Source organism: Erpetoichthys calabaricus, chromosome 13 (genome assembly GCF_900747795.2).
Source record: "Erpetoichthys calabaricus chromosome 13, fErpCal1.3, whole genome shotgun sequence".
Classification (NCBI taxonomy): Eukaryota; Metazoa; Chordata; class Cladistia; order Polypteriformes; family Polypteridae; genus Erpetoichthys; species Erpetoichthys calabaricus.
The window spans coordinates 130,580,738-130,607,483 of record NC_041406.2 but is presented as its reverse complement, the minus strand read 5'-3'; the positions used below and the strand labels follow the sequence as shown (position 1 = coordinate 130,607,483).

At 38.2% G+C, this 26,746-nt stretch overlaps 1 protein-coding gene across 2 annotated transcripts; it reads right to left on the bottom strand.

Annotated features, from left to right (window-relative positions):
* Positions 1-1,914: 1,914 nt before the first annotated feature.
* Positions 1,915-26,672, bottom strand: upp1 (uridine phosphorylase 1). Of its 2 annotated transcripts, none has more exons than XM_028817777.2 (7): positions 26,615-26,672; positions 12,918-13,035; positions 12,668-12,826; positions 9,627-9,741; positions 3,908-4,117; positions 3,188-3,334; positions 1,915-2,198 (listed from the first exon to the last, which is right to left on the bottom strand). In XM_028817777.2, the coding sequence occupies exons 1-7, from the start codon at positions 26,662-26,664 to the stop codon at positions 2,053-2,055; spliced, it is 945 nt and encodes a 314-aa protein (XP_028673610.1). In that variant the 5' UTR covers positions 26,665-26,672; the 3' UTR covers positions 1,915-2,052. The 2 variants fall into 2 exon arrangements, with proteins under 2 accessions (XP_028673610.1, XP_051791472.1); XM_051935512.1 differs by having other exon boundaries at positions 12,918-13,032.
* Positions 26,673-26,746: the final 74 nt, after the last annotated feature.

The following is a 26,746-nucleotide window of genomic DNA, read 5'->3' as shown; positions in this document are numbered from 1 at the left end:
CTTAACCACCTCTAGCAAAAGTCAAGAGGAGAGCAGCTAGGCTGATTCCAAGACTGTGGTGTATAAAGTATGCATTTACAATTGTAATTTAGCTATGAAATCATGATCATAATCAAGTCAGAGCCCCAAATCAAAAATATTTATACTGTAAATATATAGTCCATCTTACCTTTGTGACATTGCTCCTGTTTATTCAGAGAAAAGGCATACTAAATTAATCAACACACATTTCAAAAAGTATCCTAAGAAAACAATTGGAACAAAGAGAACATAACACAGTGTTAAAATGTGTGTTCCAACTTCAATCTTTGCAACCCCCTGCATTTCCTGTCACGGAGTCAGCTGGCAATACAGCTTGCTCCCTTAGCCATTTTTTTGCCTGGATGCATGTTTGCAGGGTCTTATTCTCTTAGAGCTCACTAGTCAAGACTTTCCTACAAAATGATTACAGGAAACAGGAAATCCTCCAGACAAGGAGTAAACTCAGTATACTGGAAATACTGTATATTCTACTTTCAAGCAACAGTATTTATTAGAATTAAGCGTTTTCATAATGTAAAAATGAAAAGAAAATCAACACCTGTAAATAAGCATGTTTTATTACTTGTTTTATAATATATAATAATTTATCTCTTGGCAAAATAAAATTAAAAGGATGAAAGACAGTACATGGTTTACAATGGCATATTCAAGCATCTCAAACTGGAAAAATTCCATGACACATACTGTAAACTGGAAATACATATATATATATATATATATATATATATATATATATATATATATATAAATATGTATTTCTCAATTCTTAAATAAATATACAGTACTTTTATTATTTAAATAATTTTCAATGTCTTCAACGCGTTAAATAAATACACATTTTTAAGAAATGTAAACTGGATGATATTGAAATGCAAAGCAAAGTAAATTTAGCCAGGCAACCATTTTAGGGTAAAACTAAAACCTATTTGATATATTATGTATTAAGTGTGAAAAGAATCATTTCTGCAATTGATAAAATGTCTGTTCAAATGTATATGTTGACTCTATTAACACAGTGCCTCTTATTTGTTCACTATAATGCACAGGAATTTCTTAAAGCTGTTCTCCAATGTTTGCTACAAATGTCTCTGCTTTCAGGTTTCAACACAACTCTGCCCTTAGATTTAAATAATAGATCTCCTCACAAACACATGGTACAATGGGCAGTGATGCTGCCTCATGGACACAGTGTCCTGGGTTTATAGCCCCACTGTCTTTGGAAATGGATTTTTCTACAGGCACTCTGGTTTTCCCCTTGCATTCTCAAATTGCAAATTGTCTCAGCATGCAGTTGGTGTAACTGTGAGCAGGCTATGTAAGGTACAGATGCCATTTGCACCAAGGGCTGCTGTGAAAGGCTTCACCCCCTCAAACACAATAGTTTTTTTACCTTCTAATACAATAATGTAGCATTTCTATACCAACTTAAGTGTCTAGCTCTCATAGTGCAATTTACTAATAGAAATCTTGTTTTATTCAATCTTTTTTAACAATTTCTCAACATGCAAACTTTTAGTTAAGAGTACAGGAATGTTAACATCCATACTTGCTTAGAAACTGTAAAAAAAACAGGCACTGTAAATACAGGCTAATGTCTCCTATAGAGAGATGAGTCTCTGCCCTCACTAACTAGAAAGTGCACAGTAACATAAGGGGATAATGAAATGGATGGCACACTTTATGGTTGTTACATCTGTACACAAAATCATAATATACTATACATATAAGACAGACAACCTTACATTATACTGAGAGAAATCTCATTTGAACTGGATAAAAAATTCCCCCTTAAAAAAATCATATATTATTCCCTGTATAGTTTCTAAAAAAGAATAAAAATATATTCAGAATGTGCTTTCAAAACAAGCAAGCCAGGAATCATTACTGTTATGTATTGAAGTGTTCTAATCCAAAAGTGCACTAGCTAAATTATTAGATTATTAAATTAAAAACCAGGCAAGAAATTAATATAAATATAAAAAAAATTTCCTAAAGCAATTCTATGTCACTTCACTGGCTGGACTTCTTTAGTTGTTTTTTGATAAAATACCCCACCAGTTTCTGTGGACGTAGCTGGTATTCTGTAAGAACATCGTGTGAGCTAGTAATCTGGTCTCCCTCCAGTCGGTTTAACAATGTCACACACACCACAGCAGCTGCAAAACATTATAAAAAACATTCAGCAGTTTATAGAAAAGTATAAAAAAAACAAACAGTCCATCTTTCATAAATAAAAAATATTCAAAGTCTTCCTATTGTGACACTCAGTATACTACTATGTCTGGTTCTGGCTCCTGTCTGTCTCTTTAAACCAGCAGCCTGCGTTTGTGGATTTTGTACATTCTCCTTGTGTTTTTATGGGTTTTTCCATATATGTGTGTGCCATGTGGTCATTCTAAAATGGACTGGAAAGGACTGATTTTTTTACAGTGTTGAAGATGTTTGCTGCTATGGTGAAAATAATCTGAGATTTGGTAACTAACTGATAAATCAGTTTTAGCAGCTCTAATTGAGTCAGCTGGCATGAACATTTCAGACAGACAAGGAATGATATAGAAATTCTGCTTTCAAAAACCAGGGCTTTCATGGTAAATGGTTGAGTCACACTGTAAGAAATTAGAAGAATCTGGTAACTTGTTAATGACTGCTTCAGTTGGTATCCACTTGCAATAAAACAGGCGGAGTTCTGTTCATACATTTCCTAAATGTGCTTACTTCCATTTCAAACACATGAGGAATTAATTCAAGACTGTAAACATGCAAAGAACCAACAATGAAAATGGTGTCAGTCCAACAAAAGACAGACTTATCCTAACCCACATGTGTTTGGGATGTGAAAGGAAACCTCACTGACAGTGGCAATGTACAAACTCCACACAGGTAGCTAGCATCCAGACTCCCTGGAGCTGTGAGGAAGCCCCAGGCTCTACACTGAATTTTGACATGAAAATAAATTTGTTCTGGTGTTTACCTGAAAATGTCACCCCATCTAGGGTTGGATACTACCTTGTGTTCTAAGCTTCTGAGTCACATCTCTACTTCTCATAACAAGATAAGCCAGTGAGAAAATGCATAGATTGGTGGATGTCACTTGAACAAAACTGTTTTGTTTTCAGATAAATAGTATTGTAAAAAATAAGAGTACCTTTTATTCCTCCCATTTTGCACATTGAGGCAAAAACAGATGACTCCATTTCAATATTTCTGACACCAGCATCATAAGCTTTTCTTAGGTAATTGAACTTTTGATCAGGAGTGTAGGAGCAGAATGCACCATCCAGACGGGCTTGTCCTGCAAGGGGGTATAACTGATTAACAAATAACTTTTTAGCATACCTTTAAACCCTAAACCAATGATGTATATCTATGTATACATTATTACATTTAAGTTTCACAAGTGTATCTTTATTAAAAATTTGTAATAATATTTTGACATCATCCTCTATGAAAAAATAAAAATGTTAGCATCTTGTTAAATCTTGTACCTATACAGTATATAATAATTGTAAAACAAATGTATTTAAGATTCCCTTTTATAATAAAGAAAATGTGAAAACTGTACTGAGAAAAGCGCTATAAAAATGTAATGAATTATTATTATTATTATTTTACTGCTAAATGTCATTTTTAATTTAATTTTGCATTAAATAGTAATGATGGCCTTGAACTGTAGTATTTTATTCAAGCCCAATCTTCTTTGTCATGAAAATCAGTAAAGGGACTGATGTTGAAAATTTTCATTTTGTTAATGTGTGTTCGATTTCTGATTTTGACACAGATAAATTATACTATCTCCTAAAAGGTATAGAATTCGAATAATCTATTTAATACAGTAAAAAGGTCCAACAGTATAAGAATGGATTACCTTCATAAAAATCTAGAGTGCACATAGTTTTGCCTATGACAGTTTCAAATTCATTTAGTTCCTTGCTGCAGTGCAGGAGTTCTTCTGCAAGCTCTTCATCCAAGTCAGTGTGGCGAAACACAGATTCACCCAGAATGATTTGTTCAAACTGTGCTTTGAATTTGGGATCAACTGATTGCTTTGTAACAACAACTGTGCCTGGCTGAAGCCCTGGGGAACAAGCCACAATATCAAAGCAATAAGATTTCAAGAAGTGATATTTGAAGTTTCCATGTTTTTTAGTTACATTTGTGCCAGAGTGTAAGAACTATAAGATGATAAAAGTCACCAAATACTTACCAGATAGCTAGTTAGTGCTTTACTTATCCCAAGGGAAAATTTAGCTTTTAATAGAGGCTTAAGGCTGCGGTGGGTTGGCACCCTGCCCGGGATTGGTTCCCTGCCTTGTGCCCTGTGTTGGCTGGGATTGGCTCCAGCAGACCCCCGTGACCCTGTGTTCGGATTCAGCGGGTTGGAAAATGGATGGATGGATGGATAGAGGCTTAAGAAATATTATAAAAATACTATAAAAATAAGTTTTTTTCTTAAGTTTGAAATGTTGTTACTCTCAACACATATATGGATGTTTGCACAGATGCTAAAAATGGATCATCATTCTTTCCAGTTTGGATTTCCTACCCCAAGGAGAATCCAAAAAAACTAAAAAAATAAATGACTTGTCCATGCAAATGTTAATCTTTTACTCAACTACATATATTAGTGTACCCTAAGTACAGTATAAGGAGAGGTTAGGATGAAATCAAAATATTTTTGATACGGTTGATACTGTAGAAATAAGAAAATAAAATATTTTGACTAATAGCAGCACTGTTTGTTGCATGTGGTCTGCTTGTGAGTCGTAAACACTTATCCTGTCCTGTACACTGATTTATTACACTGATTTAAAGTGGAACAGTCATGTTTCTTTATCTTTAATAGTGAAAAATACTTTCTCATGTGGGTGCCATGGAAGAAACACAGCAAGAAACGATGCAACCCTCTTCGTATAAATCACCAGAAAAGAAAGGACCTGTGATGTCACTGGATATACTGTATACTGAGCAGAAGCTAAAGATCGAAATCCCAAAAACCAACCTAGTGCCGTAAGCTTTGCTGTGCATACAGCAGTAATATCACTGGTCCACTTCTCTCTGTTGATTTATACAAAAATGGCTGCATTGTTTCACAGAGTAATGTTTACATTAAAGAATTCTTTTTCCTATTAAAATATAGAAAATTGTGACTGATCCCTTTCAGCTATGACTTTTCTAAGGTATTTTACATACACTCACCATCCATTTTATTAGGTACACCTGTTCAACTGCTTCTTAACACTAATATCTAATCAGTCAATCACATCGCAGCAACTCAATGCATTCAACCAGCTGAGGTGGGGGACATGTCACTTCCCTCTTCAGATCACTGCACTTGCTTCCCGTAATGGCATGTATTATTTTCAAATCCTAGATGTTTGCCTACATAGTAGTCAATGAGTCAACACATATATATATGGAGACACTTCTGAAATCCTATGCTCCTTCTCAACCATTCAGGTCTGCTGTTAAGAGTGCATGGTGATGCCTCCTCTATGTAGTATCAGTTCTCAGTCCAGACTCTTCTCATGTGTAGCTTGTAGATGGTGGAACGAGCTGCCCACTTACATTCAAAATTCTAACACCCTCAATGTGTTTAAGCAGCATATGAAGACTCTGTCTGGTGAATTTCTTAGGTTTTATAACCTAGGCATCATAAGTGGCTTGTATTTTGTTCTGAGTTCTTCGCTTGAGGTGATCAGTTTTGTACCCTTGTCCTGCAACAATTGTTCCCAAACAATCCCCAAGACTGATATTTTCTTGATTATGCTGACCTCTTTTGTACAACACATTGGAAAAAAGCGTCTGCTAAGCTAACAGATGCATGCATATACAGTATATACACACACACACACACATATATATATATATATATATATAGATTCACACGTGCACATGGGAGGCAGCTAAAGGGCTTGAATAAGAGTAATCACAAGGCAGACCGTGAGGTGGCGGAGTGCACTAACTCTTTTTCTTGCTTTTCTGCACACCGTTCACAGGAAATTCTGCCTGGCCCTGATAACATCAATTCCGGTTCCGACCCCTTTGATGTCACTTCTGGTTCTATGCCTATGGATGAAGACCCTTCCGGTTCTTGCCCCTTTGAGGTCACTTCCCATACTGGCCTTTAAAGCCACCACCTTTCCTCTAACCCCTCAGTTCTGTTCTGGACTTCAATCAGTACACATCAGTGCAAATCTTTATCTATTTTGCAGCCAGGAATAATATACAGGTGGCTGCCCCAAACTTTTCTGTGGCTCTTTTTAATTTTTGTGACAATATATATATACATTTATACATACATTTATGTTTATATATATATATATATATATATATATATAGTAGTGAAACGGGACAAACTTTAAAACTAATAAAAAACAAGTATCGCTAGCTAAGCAGAGGCAAGGTACATTCCAAAACGCAAATATCTAAATAGCCAATTACATGGCAGCAACTCCATGCATTTAGGATGCAGACATTGTCAAGACGACCAGCTTAAGTGCAAACCAAGAATCAGAATGGGGAAGAAAGATGATTTAAGTGACTGTGAACATGGTATGGTTGTTGGTGCCAGACAGGCTGCTCTTTTTCAGAAACTGCTGATCTACTGGGATTTTCATACACAACCATCTCTAGGATTTACAGAGAATGGTACAAAAAAGGGAAAATATGCAGTGAGTAGCAGTTCTCTGGGCAAAAATGCCTTGTTGATGCCAGAGGTCAGAGGAGAATGGCCAGGCTGGTTTGAGCTGATAGAAAGGCAACAATAACTCAAATAACCACTCGATACAGGTAGGCATGGAGAGCATCTCTGAATGCACAACATGTCGGTCCTTGAAGCAGATGGGATACAGCAGCAGGAAAACACACCAGGTGCCAATCCTGTCAACTACCAACAGGTAACTGAAGCTACAATTCACACAAAATTACCAAAATTAGGCAACAGGAGACTGGGAAAACATCGCCTGGTCTGATGAGTCTCGATTTTGGCTGCGACATTTAGATGGTAGGCTTCACAATTTGACATCAAGAACATAAAATCATGGATACATCCTGCCTTGTATGAACTGTTCAGGCTGCTGCTGTTGGTGTAATGGTGTGGGGAATATTTTTGTGGCACACTTTAGGCCACTTAGTAGCAACTCAGCATCGTTTAAATGCCACAGCCTACCTGAGCACTGTTGCTGACCACGTCCATCCCTTTATGACCACATTGTACCCATTTTCTGATGGCTACTTCCAGCAGGATAACACACCATGTCACAAAGAGTTCACTGTACTCAAATGGCCTCCACAGTCACTACATCTCAATCCAAAAGTGCACCATTGGGATGTGGTGGAATGGGAGATTTGCAGCATGGATGTGCAGCCAACAAATCTGTAGCAACATCTGCGTTATGTTTTCATGTCAGTATGGGCCAGAATCCCTAAGTAATGTTTCCAGCACCTTGCTGAATCGATGCCACAAAGAATTACGTTAATTCTGAAACTTTCAAATAATTTGTTAGAAGTCTGATGTGGTAATACTTCAAAAAAATATGACATTTAGAAAATGTATTCACAAAAATAATACCAAATAAAATACTTTAAAAAGTTTATACATCTATCCATTATATATAATGTATAAATTTACTTTAAAACTGTAAATTGTATAAAAATATACTTCCACTCAGATTCTACAGTAACTTAATTTAGTATCTAAATTATGATCACAGGCCAAAATTTTAATTAGATTTAAAAAGACTAGATGTAGATTTGAAACAAGCTATCCACAAATTCAATTTAGCTTCTGCAATACGCTTTATGGGTTTTAGGATGGGTGTGGGCTTTCCTTTTTCCTTTCTGCTTGCGAAAGAGTAATAAAATGTTTTAAAGAGTTTTTCCTTTGAGTGTGCATTAGACAGAGATTCTGCAATATGAAATGAGGCATAGGGTGTGGTTCCTTGACAAATAAATATTCACTGAAAATAATGGTGACTTCGGAAGCAGAAAATGATAAATAGGTTTACACAATGTGGTGAGTTATATCAGCTATTTTCTTAGAATCGTTATACTCTTGAGGAAACCATTGTGAATTGACAATCATTGATGTTTTTGTGAGGTAACTTAATAAAAACTAAAGAGTCCATTATAAGAAGAGGGGTGTGGGGGTGAGGTAATTTACTCAAATAAATGGAAAACTTGCTAAGCAAGTTACTTCCTGCAAATACTTTGGAATAGAGGTTGATAGTGAATTGAGATTTGTGTGTCCTGACTGCGGCTGGAAATTTCTTCTGTAAAATTAATAATTTCAAAGTTGCATGCTGTATTGTATTTGTTTGGCGGGATGTTCTATCTTTTGTCTTGATCTATGGTTTTGGAAACCATTCCTGTATTGATCTACCCAACTCAAAAGATAGAAGTAATTTTTTTACAATTTTTTTTTATAAAAGTATTACTTTTTTATTGTATCAATGTTTATGTTTATTCCAATGTTACATAGTGTTTTCACAAGCAAATAAACACCTTATTGCTAACATGTCATGTCATTTCCTAACCCGCCTAATCCAGACAAGGGATGCAGGGTGCTGGAGCCTGTCCCATCTACGGAACAAGGCAGGAACAAACCCTGGACAGGGTGCCAGTTCATTGAAGGGTGAACACACACACACTCATACACTCAGCCCAATATAGTGTCGCCAATTGAACTGGAGCAACCAGAGGAAACACACTCACACATAAGGAGAACATGCAAACTCTATGCAGGGAGGACCTGGGATGCGAACCCCAGTCTTTTTACTTTGCGGCAGCAGTACCACCACTGTGCCACCTTGCTGACTTTATTGCCAACATATATAGCTTTAAATAAATTTTTACTGGGTGGCCTAAGACATTTACACAAAACCGTTTATGTGCTCAACCTAAAATACAAAACATGAATAAAGAATGAGGAACAATGATTCAACTGTGCAGCTGTATGCAGACTTTGTCACAATGTTGATAAAAAGCCCTAATGATCCAGCACTTTACATATCATTTTACAGCTTGCCAAGAATAGAATTCTGAATAAAAGTAATGCAATATAAGAGATAATTTATACTATTAGCTGTTGGGATCTTTAATGGTACAGGCTAAATTACCAAGAAATCTGTAGATTCCATGCATAGTGCAATAAACACAGTATTATTTACAGTATATTTAATTTGTACATTTCATTTGTCAGTTATATTTATTAAGAAATTGTACTTCATATGAGTACCAGATTTTTTTTCCCAGCCATAATACACCTTATCTTGACCTTGATGTGGCCTTTAATGGACAGTAATGCTACCATCTCTGCATTATTAACAGAGTTAATCAGTGCTTACTAAACTACAAAAATAATATGACTACTTGATGCAGGCAATTAATCAAACATTTAATTAAATGTCTTCAAATCTGTATATGAAAAATAAAAAAATACGCAAACATACATAGGAGAACTCTCGCAGTACAAGTAAAATGGTTATTTCAGCCTAATCCCAAAATGGACCCCTACTTGCACACAATAATAAAGAATACAACCACTGCCGTATATGTTAATTATAACAAATGTAAAATAAAATTACCTATGCCCCCTGATGTGCCAATCCGAATGATTGTAACATCAGAACATTTTGCATGATACAGCAACTTGATGAGTTCATGTAACATTATTGCAATTGAGGGAATGCCCATGCCATGCTGAAAGACAACAACAACAACAATTATTTATATGGCACATTTTCATACAAAAGATGTAGCTCTAAGTGCTTAACAAGGTGACAAAAACAAAAAAGCAAGAAAAACAAATTAGAAATAGATAAAAAGAATACTTAATATAGCATACCAAAAATATTAGATAAGAATAAATTAGTATGCATTTATCTAAAATAGATAGGACAGAAATTTTTAAAAATTTAGATAGGGTGGAGAAAAAAGGGACTAATAGTTAAAATAATTTAAAGCACTGTATATAGTATATATGTTACTGGCAAAGTTTGAAATCCGGCATTCTATAGAATGCCCAGGCATTACATATAATGCCTAAAACTAGCCGGCAATGTATGAAACGATTCATATTTCACACATTTCCTAGGCATTCTATAGAATGCCAAATGAGAAACCGGCAAAGTATGAAATACATCTCCGATTCGTTTCGAATATCACGTGGCAAGAATTTGTCAGTTGTACTTTGCGGTTTGTTCGGGAGTGTCAAAATACACAATTTTACTTAAATTTGTTCAACAAAAAATGAGTTTTTTACTGTGCTCCATGAAAATGGAGGAGCAAGCTGTAGTGTTGGAGAAGGAGTCATGGTCTATAGACATGAAACAACGATTCGACAATGAACTGTCCAAAATTTGAGTTAATGCTGCAAAAAACAGTATTTTCTTAACCGAAACTACTTACCAGAAGTTAATAAATGATGTACAAAAAGCCAAAATGACTACTAAGAAGGAACCCAGAGACTATTGGTTGCTGAATCGCTATGATGTGATGATTGTAGAAAACAGAAGTAAACTCATTTATCCTGTTAAAGAAGGCGTCAGTACTATACAGTATTACGTCACGGACTCAAGAGTTATTTCACGTACTTCATGAAGCTCATTTGGCTATTGGACACGGAGGACGTGATGGAATGTTGAAAGAACTTTCAACCAAATACAAAAACGTTACACGTCATGATATTGAACTGTACATCCACCTTTGTGAACCTTGTCAGAAAAAACAGAAAGGTATTAAAAAGGGCATTGTTGTGAAACTTATGATTTTTTCCGAATTTAATTCCCGTTGTCAGGTAGATCTTATTGACTTTCAGTCTCAGCCAGATAGAGAATACAAATTTATTATGGTGTACCAAGATCATCTCACAAAATTTGTGATTCTTAAGTCTCTAATGTCAAAAAGAGCTGAAGAAGTAGCCTACAACCTAGTGGACATATTCTCGTTGCTTGGAGCGCCATCTATATTACAGTCTGACAATGGTAGGGAATTTGCCAATAATGTGGTGACCAGCTTGAAGGAGTTTTGGCCAGCACTGAAGATTGTCCATGGGAAGCCTCGCCATTCACAAAGCCAGGGTAGTGTTGAAAGAGCTAATCAAGATATCGAAAATATGCTCTGTACTTGGATGCAGGACAACAAATCTGACCGCTGCAGTGAAGGACTACGTTTCGTTCAATTTATGAAAAATAGAGCTTATCATTCTGGGATCACACCATATGAAGCTCTTTTTGGCTGCAAACCTAAAGTAGGGCTTACAACGTCTTTTCTACCAGAAGATGTTTTAAAAGACATAAATACAGAGGAGCAGCTAGAAAAAGTAATAGAAAGCGTCCAAACAATGGAAAAAGGTGAGACCAATCAGATTATGCAAGAAAAAGAGCCTGTTTTAAAAAACATGGATGAGATTATAGTCGATAGTGGATTAAACCAACATGATGAAGAGATGCTTACCGAAGAGATTTCCGTTTCTGATACCTGTTGTGTGTGTTTGAAGGAAATGAGTGATGCACTTGCATGCAAAAAGTGTCGTCAAAAAATTCATACCTTCTGTGGCCATGCTAGTAAAGATGATGAAATGGATATTTTGTGCACCCTTTGTTTCAAAACTGAAAATGCTATTGAAGGTAAAATAAATTCTAAAATCAATCTGGAAATACAAGCTAAAAAAATGAAAATGAATTCGGAAAAAAAATTTCCCACTGCTTCTTTGGGAACTACTGTGCGAGTTTCTATTCCTGACGTCGAGAAGGGGTGAGGTAATTCGCGCAATATATTGGCAGTTGTAATGAGTGTGACAGAGGATGGTTTCTACCGACTTGGAACTTCTGAAGGAATTTTAAAACAAGTATATGCGAGATCACAATTCACTTTATGCCCTAAGAACTTGCTTAGAATTGAAGATATTCCTGACCATGAAATTCCTCTCCGGTCAGTTGCAATTGCTCAGTCCAGTGGAAGCGGCCAAGGATTCGTCAAATGTATGTGTAAAACAAAGTGCCAAAATATGAAATGTCTTTGTGTGAAAAATGTAATGAAATGTAATTCAAAATGTCATTCAAGCCTACCATGTTGCAACAAGTAGGTTAATTTTAATTTCTTATTTTTTATATGAAAATTTTGTTTCCCTTAATAAGAAAGGCATAAATTTTGTTTTGTACAACTTTCATTTTTCTTTACGTATTTTGAATAAATTTTTTTTAATGGCACTCTCATTATTTTTTCAGAATAACATTTGTATTTTTGAGGAATGCATGGCATTTATATAATAGCCTTATCAGGACCTTTTTTCATACTTTGCCTAAATAGCATTTGTCATTCTATAGAATGCCTAGGTATTATTTACAATGCCTAGGGAAAGTGTGTAATAATTCTCATATTTCATACATTGCCTAAAAACGCCGAGCATTATATACAATGCCTAGATATTCTATAGAATGCCGGCTTTTCATACATTGCCGGTAACATATATATATATATCAACCATCAACTTTTTTTTGGCGTTGCTGTCAAACTATGGTACGTAATCATGCATTTGATCAAAACCATTTTTACTGTTTACAAATATATATGAATAAAAGCAAAACCACAACCACCAATATTAAATAAGATCATTGATGCTTACACTCACTGACAGGACAGAGCCCACTTTGTACATGCAGTACCGATCAGTTCCTGCACAAATGTTTGGATAGTCTGCATTCGGGTCTCCAATTCCCAGCTCACCAGCAATGTACTGAGTAAATCCTTTCATTCTCCATGGACTTCCACCAACACATACAAACTACAAATGAGTTATATAGGACACTTTAGTTAAAATCCACTATAGTATGGTATGCGATAATGAACAGTTTCTGATAAACTACTTCACTTACCTTTACATCACCAAACATTGCGGGCAAATCATGGCTGCGGGTTCCAAGGTCAAAATGATACAGTATGTCATCTTTCAGTCCATCCAAATAAGGATTTGACAAATGAACCATACAGCTGCTGTAAAAATATATATTTTTTTAATTATTGATTTGCTTATTCATTTAAATAAATCTTATATGCATCATGAAAATTCAAAGGTTTAATATTTGAAGCATGTAAAATCTATGCTGATATCTTACAAAGTAGGATAAAATCAAATATCTAACTAAGCATTACAGTAATTTAATATGTTCTGGCAGTTCATTTTGATTCAAACTACACTACACCATAAAAAGTGATCATACTATTTCTGTGCTCGAGTCTCTTTCAAATTTTTATGTTAAATCTTTAGTTACAGGAAAACCACAGTCATGGATCATTTATCCCCACAGCTCTTTCCAGTGTCAGTTATGGATCATTAACGTGTCTAGATTTCTTATGTTTATCGAACATTACTTTCACAGAATCACAGAATTACATCACACTGGAAGGGAAACCCTCACTGTTAATAATAAATATTTAAGGTAAGGTAAACTACTCTTGGTAATAATTGCTTCATTACATATAAAAACATTATAACAGAAAAGTCTCTTGACAATTGTGATTTTACTACTGAAAAGATGATTTTATTTAGTGGAAAGACATTATTTCATAAAAACGGTAAAAAGGAAAAAAGAAAATGTGGCAAAACCAAACATAGCAGGCAGTATACACAAATGGTAGTGTAAAAGCCAATCTTAGAAAGTTAATGTTAATGGTAAATTCACGCAAGTATTTGCCTAAATTGAATAGAATGCAAGTTTCAAGTTTCTATATAGAAAATGGAAAGATCTTTTTTAGCCCCCTAAGCTAACTTGCCAATAGCATATTCTCAATACTCTTATATATCATTTCAAGTGTGAAAATAGAAGATCTTATTTATGTTAGATAGACAGTTACATAGAAACATGAAATAGTAGATGGATTATATTGTTTGCCGGTAAATCGAAAGACATGAAGGCATACAGTTCTCTGACCTTATGTCTCAGCATTTGCGATAACATATAGAAACTTAAAGAAATGTAACTATGATACATAAGCCTTAAACAGAAACATAATAGAAAGGAAGTTTTTCTTCTTTGTGTGTATTGTCAATTTTTCTTCTTTATTTTTTGAGTGAACAGTTGTGCCTTTAATTTTACTAAAACTTTTAAAAGGAAGACACCTTAATTGTACAACTTTTTGTATTTTTTAAGTCATACTTAATGCTTTAAGCTTTCCAGGAAACACAAAACCACGTAAGTAATAGGATTAACTGTGTAATACACCACGATTTTATTACTGTGTAACCTATGAGCCTTGTAACCTATGAGACACCTTATGTTGAGAGGGGTAAATATATTTAAAAAGTTGTTCAAAGAGGTAGGGAAAATCTTTGTCCTGTTTTACCTCTTCTTCAATTCAATGAAACTAAAAATTAAACATAACAAGCAGATATTCAGCAAAATGACAAGTAAAATAATTACATTGAACGTTGCTGGGCACAAAATGAATACCCTTCAAAGCCACTCCCATTTATAGAACACAAACAAAAACATATATTAAGAAAGGTAACTGACAGTACTTTCTGCCACCCCACAACAAAACTTTCCAACAATAATCCTACAACAAACAAGAAATGTCCCCAAGATCCCCCAATATAAGAATTACCAGATTAATTAAAGATCAGAACAGTGTAGCTTCCAAAATACTCTCCTTATTAAATATAACAATAATAAGAAGCTTTATTTGTGTTGCACTTTTCTCATGCTCAAAGCACATTAAATGCTTCACTGGTTTGATAATATCCTCCTTCCTTAAATCGATACACTTCACCTGGATAAACGTTGCACTATTGACTTTTTTTTGGCAATGATGCCAGAAAATGTGGTCTGGCAAAGGCAGCAATCACACAACCATCTTCAGACTTCTCTTACCCTTCCATCTTTACCCTTTCTTCCATTATGAATGACTTCTTATATCTAGCTATTGTGATGGACGACCGGCTACAGACTCCGGTCGCCACCCCCAGGCCGCTAGGAGGAGCCTTCCGGACAGCATGATGGTGCCCCGAGTTCCAGCAGGGCCTCATGGACTTTGTAGTTTATATACACAGCCCTGCTGGATACCTTGGGGACCACCGGGAGGCGCTGTAGGGGGGCAAGTGGGCTCTTGTGTGCCCTATAACCCGGGAGTGCGTCATCATCACGTGACCGGAAGGAACGATGTGCTCCCGGGGTGAAGAAAAGGACTGTTTACCCTGACCCGGAAGATAGATAGATAGATAGATAGATAGATAGATAGATAGATAGATAGATAGATAGATAGATAGATAGATAGATAGATAGATACTTTATTAATCCCAATGGGAAATTCACATTCTTCAGCAGCAACATACTGATACAATAAATAATATTAAATTAAAGAATGATAATAATACAGGTGAAAAAAACAGACAATAACTATGTATAATGTTAAATATTAACGTTTACCCCCCCGGGTGGAATTAAAGAGTCGCATAGTTTGGGGGAGGAACGATCTCCTCAATCTGTCTGTGGAGCAGGACAGTGACAACAGTCTGTCGCTGAAGCTGCTCTTCTGTCTGGAGATGACATTATTTAGTGGATGCAGTGGATTCTCCATAATTGATAGGAGCCTGCTGAGCGCCCTTCGCTCTGCCACAGATGTTAAACTGTCCAGCTCCATGCCAATAATAGAGCCTGCCTTCCTCACCAGTTTGTCCAGGCGTGAGGCGTCTTTCCTCTTAATGCTGCCTCCCCAGCACACCACTGCGTAGAAGAGGGCGCTCGCCACAACTGTTTGATAGAATATCTGCAGCATCTTATTGCAGATGTTGAAGGAAGCCAGCCTTCTAAGGAAGTATAACCGGCTTTGTCCTTTCTTGCACAGCGCATCAGTATTGGCAGTCCAGTCTAATTTATCATCCAGCTGCACTCCCAGATATTTATAGGTCTGCACTATCTGTACACAGTCACCTCTGATTATCACTGGGTCTATGAGGGGTCTGGGCCTCCTAAAATCCACCACCAGCTCCTTGGTTTTGCTGGTGTTCAGGTGTAGGTGGTTTGAGTCGCACCATTTAACAAAGTCATTGATTAGGTCCCTATACTCCTCCTCCAGCCCATTCCTGATACAGCCCACGATAGCAGTGTCATCAGCGAACTTTTGCACATGGCAGGACTCCGAGTTGTATTGGAAGTCCGATGTATATAGGCTGAACAGGACCGGAGAAAGTACAGTCCCTTGTGGCGCTCCTGTGTTGCTGACCACAATGTCAGACGTGCAGTTCCCAAGACGCACATACTGAGGTCTGTCTTTAAGATAGTCCACGATCCATGCCACTAGGTATGAATCTAATCCCATCTCTGTCAGCTTGTCCCTAAGGAGCAGAGGTTGGATTGTGTTGAAGGCGCTAGAGAAGTCTAGAAACATAATTCTTACAGCACCACTGCCTCTGTCCAAGTGAGAGAGGGATCGGTGTAGCATATAGATGATGGCATCTTCCGCTCCCACCTTCTCCTGATATGCAAACTGCAGAGGGTCAAGGGCGTGTTGAACCTGTGGCCTAAGGTGGTGAAGCAGCAGCCTCTCCATGGTCTTCATCACATGTGATGTCAGAGCAACAGGCCGAAAGTCATTCAGCTCACTAGGACGTGATACCTTTGGGACTGGGGTGATACAAGATGTTTTCCAAAGCCTCGGGACTCTCCCCTGTTCCAGGCTCAGGTTGAAGATGCGTTGTAGAGGACCCCCCAGCTCCGATGCACAGACCTTCAGCAGTCGTGGCGATACTCCATCTGGACCCGCTGCTTTGCTGGCACGAAGTCTCCTCAGCTCTCTGCTCACTTGCGCTGTTGTAATTATGGGTGGGGATGTCTTTCCTATGCTGGTATCAGCAGAAGGATGTGTGGAGGGTGCAGTACTCCGAGGTGAGAGTGAGAGTTGGTTATGGAGGTCAAACCTGTTAAAAAAGTTGTTCATTTGGTTTGCTCTCTTCACGTCTCTCTCAATGGTGGTACCCCGCTTCGAGCTGCAGCCAGTGATGATCTTCATCCCATCCCACACTTCCTTCATGCTGTTATTCTGCAACTTCTGCTCCAGCTTTCTCCTGTACTGCTCCTTCGCCGCCCTGAGTTGGACTCAGAGTTCCTTCTGCACGCGCTTGAGCTCATGCTGATCACCGTCTTTAAAAGCCCTTTTCTTCTGATTCAAAAGGCCCTTGATGTCACTTGTAATCCATGGCTTGTTGTTAGCATAGCAGCGTACTGTTCTTACTGGAACTACAATGTCCATACAGAAGTTGATGTAGTCAGTAGTGCAGTCAACAACTTCCTCAATGTTCTCACTATGAGATCCCTGCAGGATATCCCAGTCTGTAGTTCCAAAACATTCTCTCAGAGTATTCTCAGCCTCCGGAGTCCACTTCCTGAATGATCGTGTGGTTACAGGTAGGACTCTAACTTTTTGTTTATAGTGAGGCTGAAGCAGAACCAGGTTATGATCTGCTTTCCCAAGCGCAGGCAGCGGGGTAGCGCTGTATGCATCTTTAACGTTTGCATACAGTAAATCAATAGTCTTATTTCCCCGGGTGTTGCAGTCCACATACTGGGAGAATGCAGGTAATGTTTTGTCCAGCGTCACATGGTTAAAGTCTCCAGCGATTATCACAAGTGCCTCGGGGTGCTGCGTTTGTAACTTAGCAACAGCGGAATGGATGATGTCACTCGCTGACTCCACGTCTGCCCGAGGAGGAATGTATACAATAACAACAATGACATGTCCAAACTCTCTGGGCAAATAGTAGGGACGTAAACTTACGGCCAACAGTTCGATATCCCTGCAGAAAGTGGAGATTTTGACGTTAACATGTCCAGAGTGACACCACCGTGTATTAACATAGAGAGCGAGTCCTCCTCCTTTGTGCTTACCACAGGTACTTGCATCTCTGTCCGCTCTAACTGTGCTAAACCCGGGTAGCTCCACGTTGGCATCTGGGATGGTGTTATTTAGCCACGTTTCGCAAAAACACAACAAACTGCATTCTCTGTAGGTCCTTACATTTTTCACCAGCGCAGCCAGTTCGTCGATCTTATTTGAGATTGAGTTTACATTCCCCAGAATCACAGAAGGCACCGAAGGCTTGAAACGCCACTTTGTCGCAAGCCGCTTCTTTTTTAGCTTAGTGCCGGCTCTGCTGCCACGATACCGCCTTCTTACCTCGTCGGGTAAATATGGAACCACACCGGCACTGGCATTTGTTCTCAGCGCTCGAAGTTGAGTACTTGAATAGGCGAGTCTCGGCGTTTTAAAATCCATGCCCACGTTGTAAAAGTAAGTGTGTCCAGGGAAGGAATCCACATAAAATAAAGTAATAGGAGTGATCAATAAATAAACATAGAAAAATAAAAGTAGAAAAGTACACATACAAATACAGTCATACACGGAGCTGCTGAAAAGGCTGCCACTCACGGCGGCGCCGGATGCAAAGAAAGGAATACGGACTTGTGGGTTTTGCCAGGAACCACTTCCGGGTCAGGGGATATAAAAGGACTATGGGAAAGCCCAGACACTGAGCTGAGCTGGGAGGAAGGGTGGCGAAGTGTCTGGGAGTGTGGAGGATTGATTATTGTGGTTTGTTATATGAGTATTGTGGAGTGGAGGGTGCTTTGTGCACATAATTGTCTAAATAAAAGTAATATTTGGACTTTTACCTGGTGTCTGGAGTCGAGTCAGAGGGTTCAAGAGGACGGCAAGGGCCGTAATCTGTCACACTATCAAAACCTCTTGGATAATAATCAAATGAAAACACTTAGGACAATCTGTCTTTGGAGAACTCTTGGATAATTTCACTCCATGCTAGTCTTTTAGTGAAGCGCATTCTAAAACATGGTGAACCTCCATTGCAAAACAAGTGCTAAAAAATCTTGTTCATTTGCCTGCTTCTTATTAAACTAGCATTAGGAAATAACAAAAGCCCCAAACGCACAGCTGTGCACAACTCAGATTCCCACATGAATTACATGGCTCCTCCTCCCCTTTAAATCGATATTATAATTTTTTCACTTAAACTAAAAGCATATTAAAATATACCCATAAAGAAAAAGAACAGAAAACAGAACATATTTCAGACAATATTTATGTAGCAACCACTACAGTTGTACTGGACAATTTATAATATAGCAACAGATTTTGTACAATCTCAAGAACTAGGGGGCTCCGCCCCCTGCTCGCTTCGCTCGCCAACCCCTGGCGTTGGGACATGAGAAAGAGTCAGATGTATGAATTAGATATAGAATAGTGTGCAGCTTTGGATGATGCCCATAGAAATAACAAATAGAGTGTTTGTCATATATTAATGTTTTATTGGAATATTTCTTTGTATACAACATTAGTAGTAAAGATGGTGTCTTGTCCTTGAATGAGTCTTCCTTGGCATGGATTATTTATAATTTTAACTTTAACGTTAGATGAACGGCGAACACGTGAGAAGGCAACATAAAGTTGTCCATGTCCAAAAACGGGTTCAGAGAGGTAGATGCCAACCTTGTCCATGGTTTGTCCTTGTGATTTGTTGATGGTCATGGCAAATGCAGGTTTAATGGGGAACTGTCGGCGTTTCAATGTAAAAGGTAATTCTAGCTCAGAACTTGTAAGGTCAATTCTAGGAATGAGAACAGTATTGTTAGCATGTGATCCTGTAAGAACTGTCGCTTGAATAACATTGCGTGTCATGGTGTTGACGACTAACCGTGTGCCATTGCATAAACCCTGTTTTGTGTTAAGGTTTCTTAATTGCATGATTATTGTTCCGTTTTTAAGGGCAAGGTCGTGTTGTGGTAATCCGGCAGGGTTAATAGTGTTCAAATATTCTAAGGGGAAATTTATATGTTCATTGTCGTCATCAGAGTCAACTTTGTCTGAGCTTAGAAAGATCTGTGTCTCTCCAGGAAGTAATGAAATGACTTGGTTATTAATGTGATTAACATTAATATTTTTTGGACATAATATAGTGTGTTGTGTTAACAGGGGTATTTGGTCTAATGTGATTGCTGTTCCAAATATCTCTTTTACTAAGTCGTCTGAGATAAAGGATTGTGGAATGGAAATAATATCTGGGTGAAGTCCATCTGTATTTGTGAGTGTACCATTTCCCAGTTGTATTAGCCAACTGTTATATTCTGGATCTGGATATCGCATGTTTTGTACCAACTGTATTGTTTTAAAGCAATGCCAATTGTCTGCGTATTTTAAGGTGGACTGAACAATAGCTGAGCGCATGGCATGTGGAACAATAGCTAAGCATTGTCTAAAATCTCCTCCTAATAAAAGAACTTTTCCTCCAAAGGGAATATTATTATTCATCAACGTTTGTAGAAGTGCATCAATGGTGTTGAGTAAGTGACTGGATGCCATTGTACATTCATCAATAATTATCAGTTTTGCAAGACGGATGTCTCGGGCATTGCTACTGTGAATGTTCATAGTGGATACTGATGTCTCTGTGATTGGGACCGGTATTTTGAATATTGAGTGACATGTACGACCATTTATTAACAGATTTGCTGCCACTCCGGAGGATCGCAGTCACTGTTAATATGTTTCCTTTTCTGCAGTTGAACGGTTAATAGTGCTTTATTGTAAGGAGATCCACCTATGCTGACACCTATGCTGTCTAGTGTGAAGGTGTTGACGTTCACTTTAGAATATGTGGCTTTGGGTGTCACTTCTTATGGATGTGTGTGTGTGTGTGGGGGGGGGGGTGAGGATTGTTGTTGTGCGAGCGTCTTCTTTCTTTTTGTGTTCCTGTGTCTTGTTTGAATCCCCCTCTTTGTGTGTGTCCCGTCCGTTGCTTGTAGGGTCTGTGGGGTGGGCTTCGCTCGCCAACCCCTGGTGTTGGGAATGACAAAGAGCGTGATGTATGAATGAGATATAGAATAGTGTGACGGTGTAGATGATGCAAATAGAAATCAAACAATAAAGTGTGTGGCACAGTGTAAAGGTTTATTTGAAAATTTCTTTGTACACGCCGTTTAAGTGTAAAAGGTAATTCCAGCTCAGAACTTGTAAGGTCATTTAAGATGGTTATTGTTGTGATCAGAGTCAAGTTTGTCAGAGCTTAGAAAGAGTTGTGTCTCTCCAGGAAGTAATGGAATGACTTGGGTATTTATGTTTTCCACATTAATATTTTTTGGACATAATATAGTGCGTTGTGTTAAAAGGGGCATTTGGTCTAATGAGATTGCTGTTCCAAATGTCTCTGTAACTAAGTCGTCGCAGATAAAGGCTTGAGGAATTGTAATAATATGTGGCTGAAGTCCATCTGTATTGGTGAGTGTACCATCTCTCAGTTGTAATAAGCAATTGTTATGATCTGGTTCTGGACATCGTATCTTTTTTACTAACTGTATCTTTTGAAAGTAATGCCAATTGTCTGCGTATTTTAAGGTGCACTGAACAATAGCTGAGTGCATGGCATCTGGAAGAATAGCTAATCACTGTCTAAAATCTCCTCCTCATAAAAGTACCTTTCCTCCAAATCTAATATTATTATTCATAAACGTTTGTAGAAGTTTATGAATGGTGTTGAGTAAGTGACTTCATGTCATTGAACATTCATCAATAAACAACATTTTTTCAAGACGGATGTCACGTGCAGTGCCACCGTTAATGTTCATAGTGGATACCGATTTGTAGGATCTAATGCAGTTGATAAAGATTTAACTTTCAGGTACATTGTCAGTTATAAGCTTCTGTAGATATTCAGTATATGAATGTAAAGAAGGCAGTCTAATTTGACCCTTTTGACAACAACGTGTAAATGTATTACTTGTATTGCTAGTTGTTTCTTCAGGGAAGTGAACTGAATGACAATGATTGCAAATGACATTCATTAATCCGAATGAATTTTCCTGGTGTATGTTTTCCTTGTGCCGTTTGAGAGGCGCTTTGTTGCATGTGTAGTATTTGGGACGTGTTGTTTTGGAGCTGTAATCGATTTGCCTGTGCTGTGTGAGAAGCCCGTTGTAGCCTTCGCTGCCATTAACGTATGTCTGAGACGGGAGGTGTTTCGTTTTGAATCCGTGCTTGTTGCGATGCAACACTTTGATTGATAGATTGCGTAATGTGGATCTAGGATGTAGATTTGTGCATATTTGCGTTGTTGATTTGTTTCAGGGTGCACTGTTCCAATGCGATGCAGTATTTGTGCACATATGCGAAAGCAGTATGGTCCATTGCCTTTTGGTGGCCTGATATTTACTCCGGTATATGCAAAAGCAAATGAACTATTGTAGGATCTAATGCAGTTCATAAAGTTTTTACTTTTAGGTACATCGTTAGTTAGAAGCTTTAGTTGAGCTTTGCGTTTTTGGAGTCGAGACATTTTTTCTTATGGATGTGTGGGGGGGATCGTTGTTGCGCGAGCGTTGTTTCTTTTTGTGTTCCTGTGTCTTGTTTGAATCCTCCTCTTTGTGTGTGTCCCGTCCCTTGCTTGTAGGGTCTGTGGGGTGGTTTTGTGTTCTTTTTTTTGGTCTTCCATGGGCTTGTTGAATCCCCCTCTTGGTGTGTGTCCCGTCCCGTCCCGTGCCTGTAGGGGGGGGGGGGTATGGTCGTGCCTTGCTATTGGGCGCTCGTCTGTTCTTTTTTTTTTGGTGTGTTTAGTTTCGTGTGCAATGTGTTTCGTGCTTTCCCCTCGTTTGAGTACTCTTTTATGTGCCTTTTCCTTATTTTGGTGCTTGTTGAGCCTCATTTTTGTGACTCCTTTCTGTATGTGCTCACTCCTGTTTTCTGTGCTCTTGTCGGACTCTTTTTGCGCCTGCGTCTCTCGCGGCCCCTCATCCGCCTCTCTCCCCCTCTTTGTGTGTCCCGTCCCTTGCTTGTAGGGTCTGTGGGGTGGTTTTGTGTTCTTTTTTTTGGTCTTCCATGGGCTTGTTGAATCCCCCTCTTGGTGTGTGTCCCGTCCCGTGCCTGTAGGGTGGCGGGGGTATGGTCGTGCCTTGCTATTGTGCGCTCGTCTGTTCTTTTTTTTGGTGTGTTTAGTTTCGTGTGCAATGTGTTTCGTGCTTTCCCCTCGTTTGAGTGCTCTTTAATGTTTTTTTTCCTTATTTTGGTGCTTGTTGAGCCTCATTTTTGTGACTCCTTTCTGTATGTGCTCACTCCTGTTTTCTGTGCTCTTGTCGGACTCTTTTTGCGCCTGCGTCTCTCGCGGACCCTCATCCGCCTCTCTCGCCCTCTTTTGTCCGCCTTTCTCGGGTCCTCAGCCGACTCTCGCGGACTGTTTGTTGCGCCGGCGCAGTACGTCTTTTTGCAGCTACGGCCCATGGCCGGATGTGCCTGCGTCCATCATCCGGTTTAGCATTCTCGGTTAGTAATATGGATAAGGTGGTGGCTCAACTCCAGGGTATAAAGAAGAACCAGAATATAATATAATAGACTTTCATTTTATACAAGTCGTTTGGGTGTAAACCGAGAAACCAACCAGAGTAAATGTATGCATTGATTGACAATGTATGTAAATTCAATAGTTTATAAAATTAACCTCTATTCTTTGTTTCTGTGACCATTCTGACCATGCTGTAACAGACTGCTTTTAAAGAATGCTCCCTACCACGCATTTTGCTGAGGAGTAATTAAAAGATACAATGAACAGCTTTTCTCCTGCCTGATAACTGATTTGTCCTGTTAGGGGATGTTTCTTTCTTTAATAAGATGTTAACTTTCTACCACACTCCAAACAGCAGAAAATGCAGCCCAAGACAGAACCAGTACCGAAGTGTCATTGGGCAGAAATGCAACTAAGCAAGATGACGCTGAAGTATGGCAAAATTACGTGTGGTGAACTTTGCCCTGCACCCTCAAACCTTCAGTATCCTAGGCAGCATGAGAGTGTGCATGAATGTGCTCTGACTGACTCCCTCTCCATGTTTGGTTCTTGCCTTGTGTCCAATGCTGTTGGGACCAATCAAGCTCTAAAACCAATGGACTGGAATTTGTTGGTTCAAATACAACGGATGTGTAACTTTTTCTCTATTTTCAAATTAAAATAACTTACAATACATTAACACAAAAAGTCTCTTGTGCAGCTTTTCATGAATAACAATGGTTTTGCTTTCAAAGCATTCTGCTTTGATCAAGTATCCCCACTGACAGAGAACTGCCAATTCCTATTCTCATGCTGCTTTTGGAGTTCTCTGGAAACAGGTACAGTATTTAAAAAAAACAATGAGGCATGTATGGTTTGGTTTAACAAAAAACAAATACAGTGAGCTCTGAATGAGCCCACAATATAAATTAATTTTGGAAGCAGAGAAGCATTTGTTTAAAAGTTGAAAATCAATGAATATATATAATATGTCAAGAGAAATTATAACAACTTGTAAACTTTCCCCTAGTACTGTTCCACTTTTGTTGGTGTGTCAGCAGTTCTACAGTAGTAAGTGTGAAGGGCTGAGGAAATGCAGACAAAGGTACAGCAGACACCACACAACTTACTCATACAAGGGATAGCTAAACTGTGGGATTAAGTGTTAGTATTGGAATGGACATTTTGGCTCTTTTTCAGAAGATGCTGGATCTATCAAGGATCTATCAAGTCACCTTTTAATTATGGACATGTAGAACATTATTTTTGGCAAATGGATTATTCTTCACATTTTCAATTTCTTGTGCTAGCTACAGACTATCAGCTAAATGAGTTTCAACAGAATTACTGTACTCTGGATTTATTTACTCACATTCAACTTTTAACTTCAGTAAAACCATAAATTCTATATTCTGAAACAGAGGTCAGTATTTTATATTCTTATTATTTAGATGAAAGTTGTAAGTAATACTTGTGCATATAGTTTAGTCTGATTACAGTATCAATATACAATTGATTTAAAATGCTGCCATCACAGTCTTGACTCAACCCAATGCTATAATCACATCACCACACAGGCTCATGCTTGATGTACAATCATCTTCACTTATCTGCTACTTTCATGACCCCCGTATCTCAGCCACCACCATTTTTCAATAAATGGTGTCTCATGTTACTAAGCAACTATGATCAAAGCACATGCTGGTTTTTATGAATTTCCATGGCCAGTAGAGAAAGATAAATTTTATAGGATTGCCTGATGTTCTCACTGTTGTCCTCATCTTGACTGTTCATCAAGTCTCCCATTGTGTTGCTACAACTCAACTACAACTGTTTCTCTCCTTTTCTTTTTATATCTTCCCAACCATGATCTGCATTTGTGCCCATGTTCTTGTTGTAACCCTTGTCTGAATTATCATGTTTCACTTTTATCAAGTTATTATTATTTAAGATCAGTCAAACCTAACTGGTCTTCACCTTCTAAAAAAATCCTAATTGCCACTCTGAAAAAGCAACTTAAAAAAATAGTCAATACATGAATAATTAGTTAATGGCGTTTACATGAATCTCGTGTCCCGCATGAGCACTAGAGGAGCACCTTCTGGGCTAAGGTAAGAGGGGCTGCTGTCGCTAACAATTTTGTTTCCTTTTTACATCGCAGCCTCAAGAAACCAGCCCTTAAGGGCAATGGAGCCAGCGAAGCTCTGCCCCTTCCAGTCTGTCTGGTATTAAAGGGAGACACTCAAGGAAGGCGGTGTCTCATTTGGACCTGACCTCTCATGAGATCTATTTAAAAGCAACTAGCCAGTCACTGTTGGACCATCGAGCAAGTGTTTTGTTTGAAGCTTTTGTTTTTGTTAGAATTAAATGGGGTTTTACCCGGTTGGCATCCCAATCATTCTGCTATTAATGGTTTCACAAACAGCTTTGCACTTCAGTCCATCTGCTCTTCTGACAGGATGGCATCTTCCCAAGCTGAAACAGCCAGGCCAGCTTATCCGCAGGAGAACTCACAGCTCCTCCACCATGTCCTGAACATGTCCCTGGATCTTCTCACAGTGGCAACTGCTTGGTCAACTTCTGTGGAAGGCACCAGGGCTGTGGTTGGCATCTTACCAACATATCCAAAACATTAACTTTTAAAGCACCTTTTTTATAGCGAACAACATCTGAAGGCAATTCATAAATGGTGATCTGGGAGGTTAAGTGACTGGATAAGAGCAACTGCTGGGGAATGAATAAGGGTTGTGGTTTAAAATGTAACTTGCTAGGCACTCGATCAAATTGTGCGTGTGTGCATAGATATTAAAAATGTCATCAGATTACTTCAACAGCTAGAAAGATGAAACACTGCTTATTTAGAATAGCACACAGTAAATATTTTAGCACACAGAAGAATATTGTTTTGAGTTTTACTGTAGTGCAACACAAAAGCCAAAAAGAGATGCATTAAGAAATATCATTAATATAAGAGACAACATCTCTTTGGACTGGTTGATGAAAGCTACAAGAGCACAGGCAGGTCACACACAGCCAGAATTAAATCAGGTATAAACAATAAAACAATAATGATGGCAAAAATAAACAGCATTATTCGTTCATTGATTTATATGGGACCTTTCATGGTTATAAATGAACACTTTAAATACTGTGCAATTAAATTTGCATACAGCATGGCTCCTTAATATGTCAAGACACTCTTTTCACCATGCCGCTGTAAAAAATAATTATTAAATGCAGCTAACTACGATGTCTTACTTGACGTCTGAATCCTCCCTTTTCTGCTTTTTGGGGCTTGCTGACAACATAGTAAATCTGACCTGAAAAAAACAAAATAACCAGTTTAAAGAAGTCACTCACAAGGTATATAATTCACATGAGAGTAATTTT

Excerpts from the sequence above, each read along its gene's own strand:
- upp1 (XM_028817777.2), bottom strand. The coding sequence starts at position 26,664 with ATGTTGTCAGCAAGCCCCAAAAAGCAGAAAAGGGAGGATTCAGACGTC. Across the intron at positions 4,118-9,626 it reads TGGCACATCAGGGGGCATAG|GGCTTCAGCCAGGCACAGTT; the intron begins GTAATTTTATTT and ends CTTGTTCCCCAG. Across the intron at positions 3,335-3,907 it reads CACTCTAGATTTTTATGAAG|GACAAGCCCGTCTGGATGGT; the intron begins GTAATCCATTCT and ends ACCCCCTTGCAG.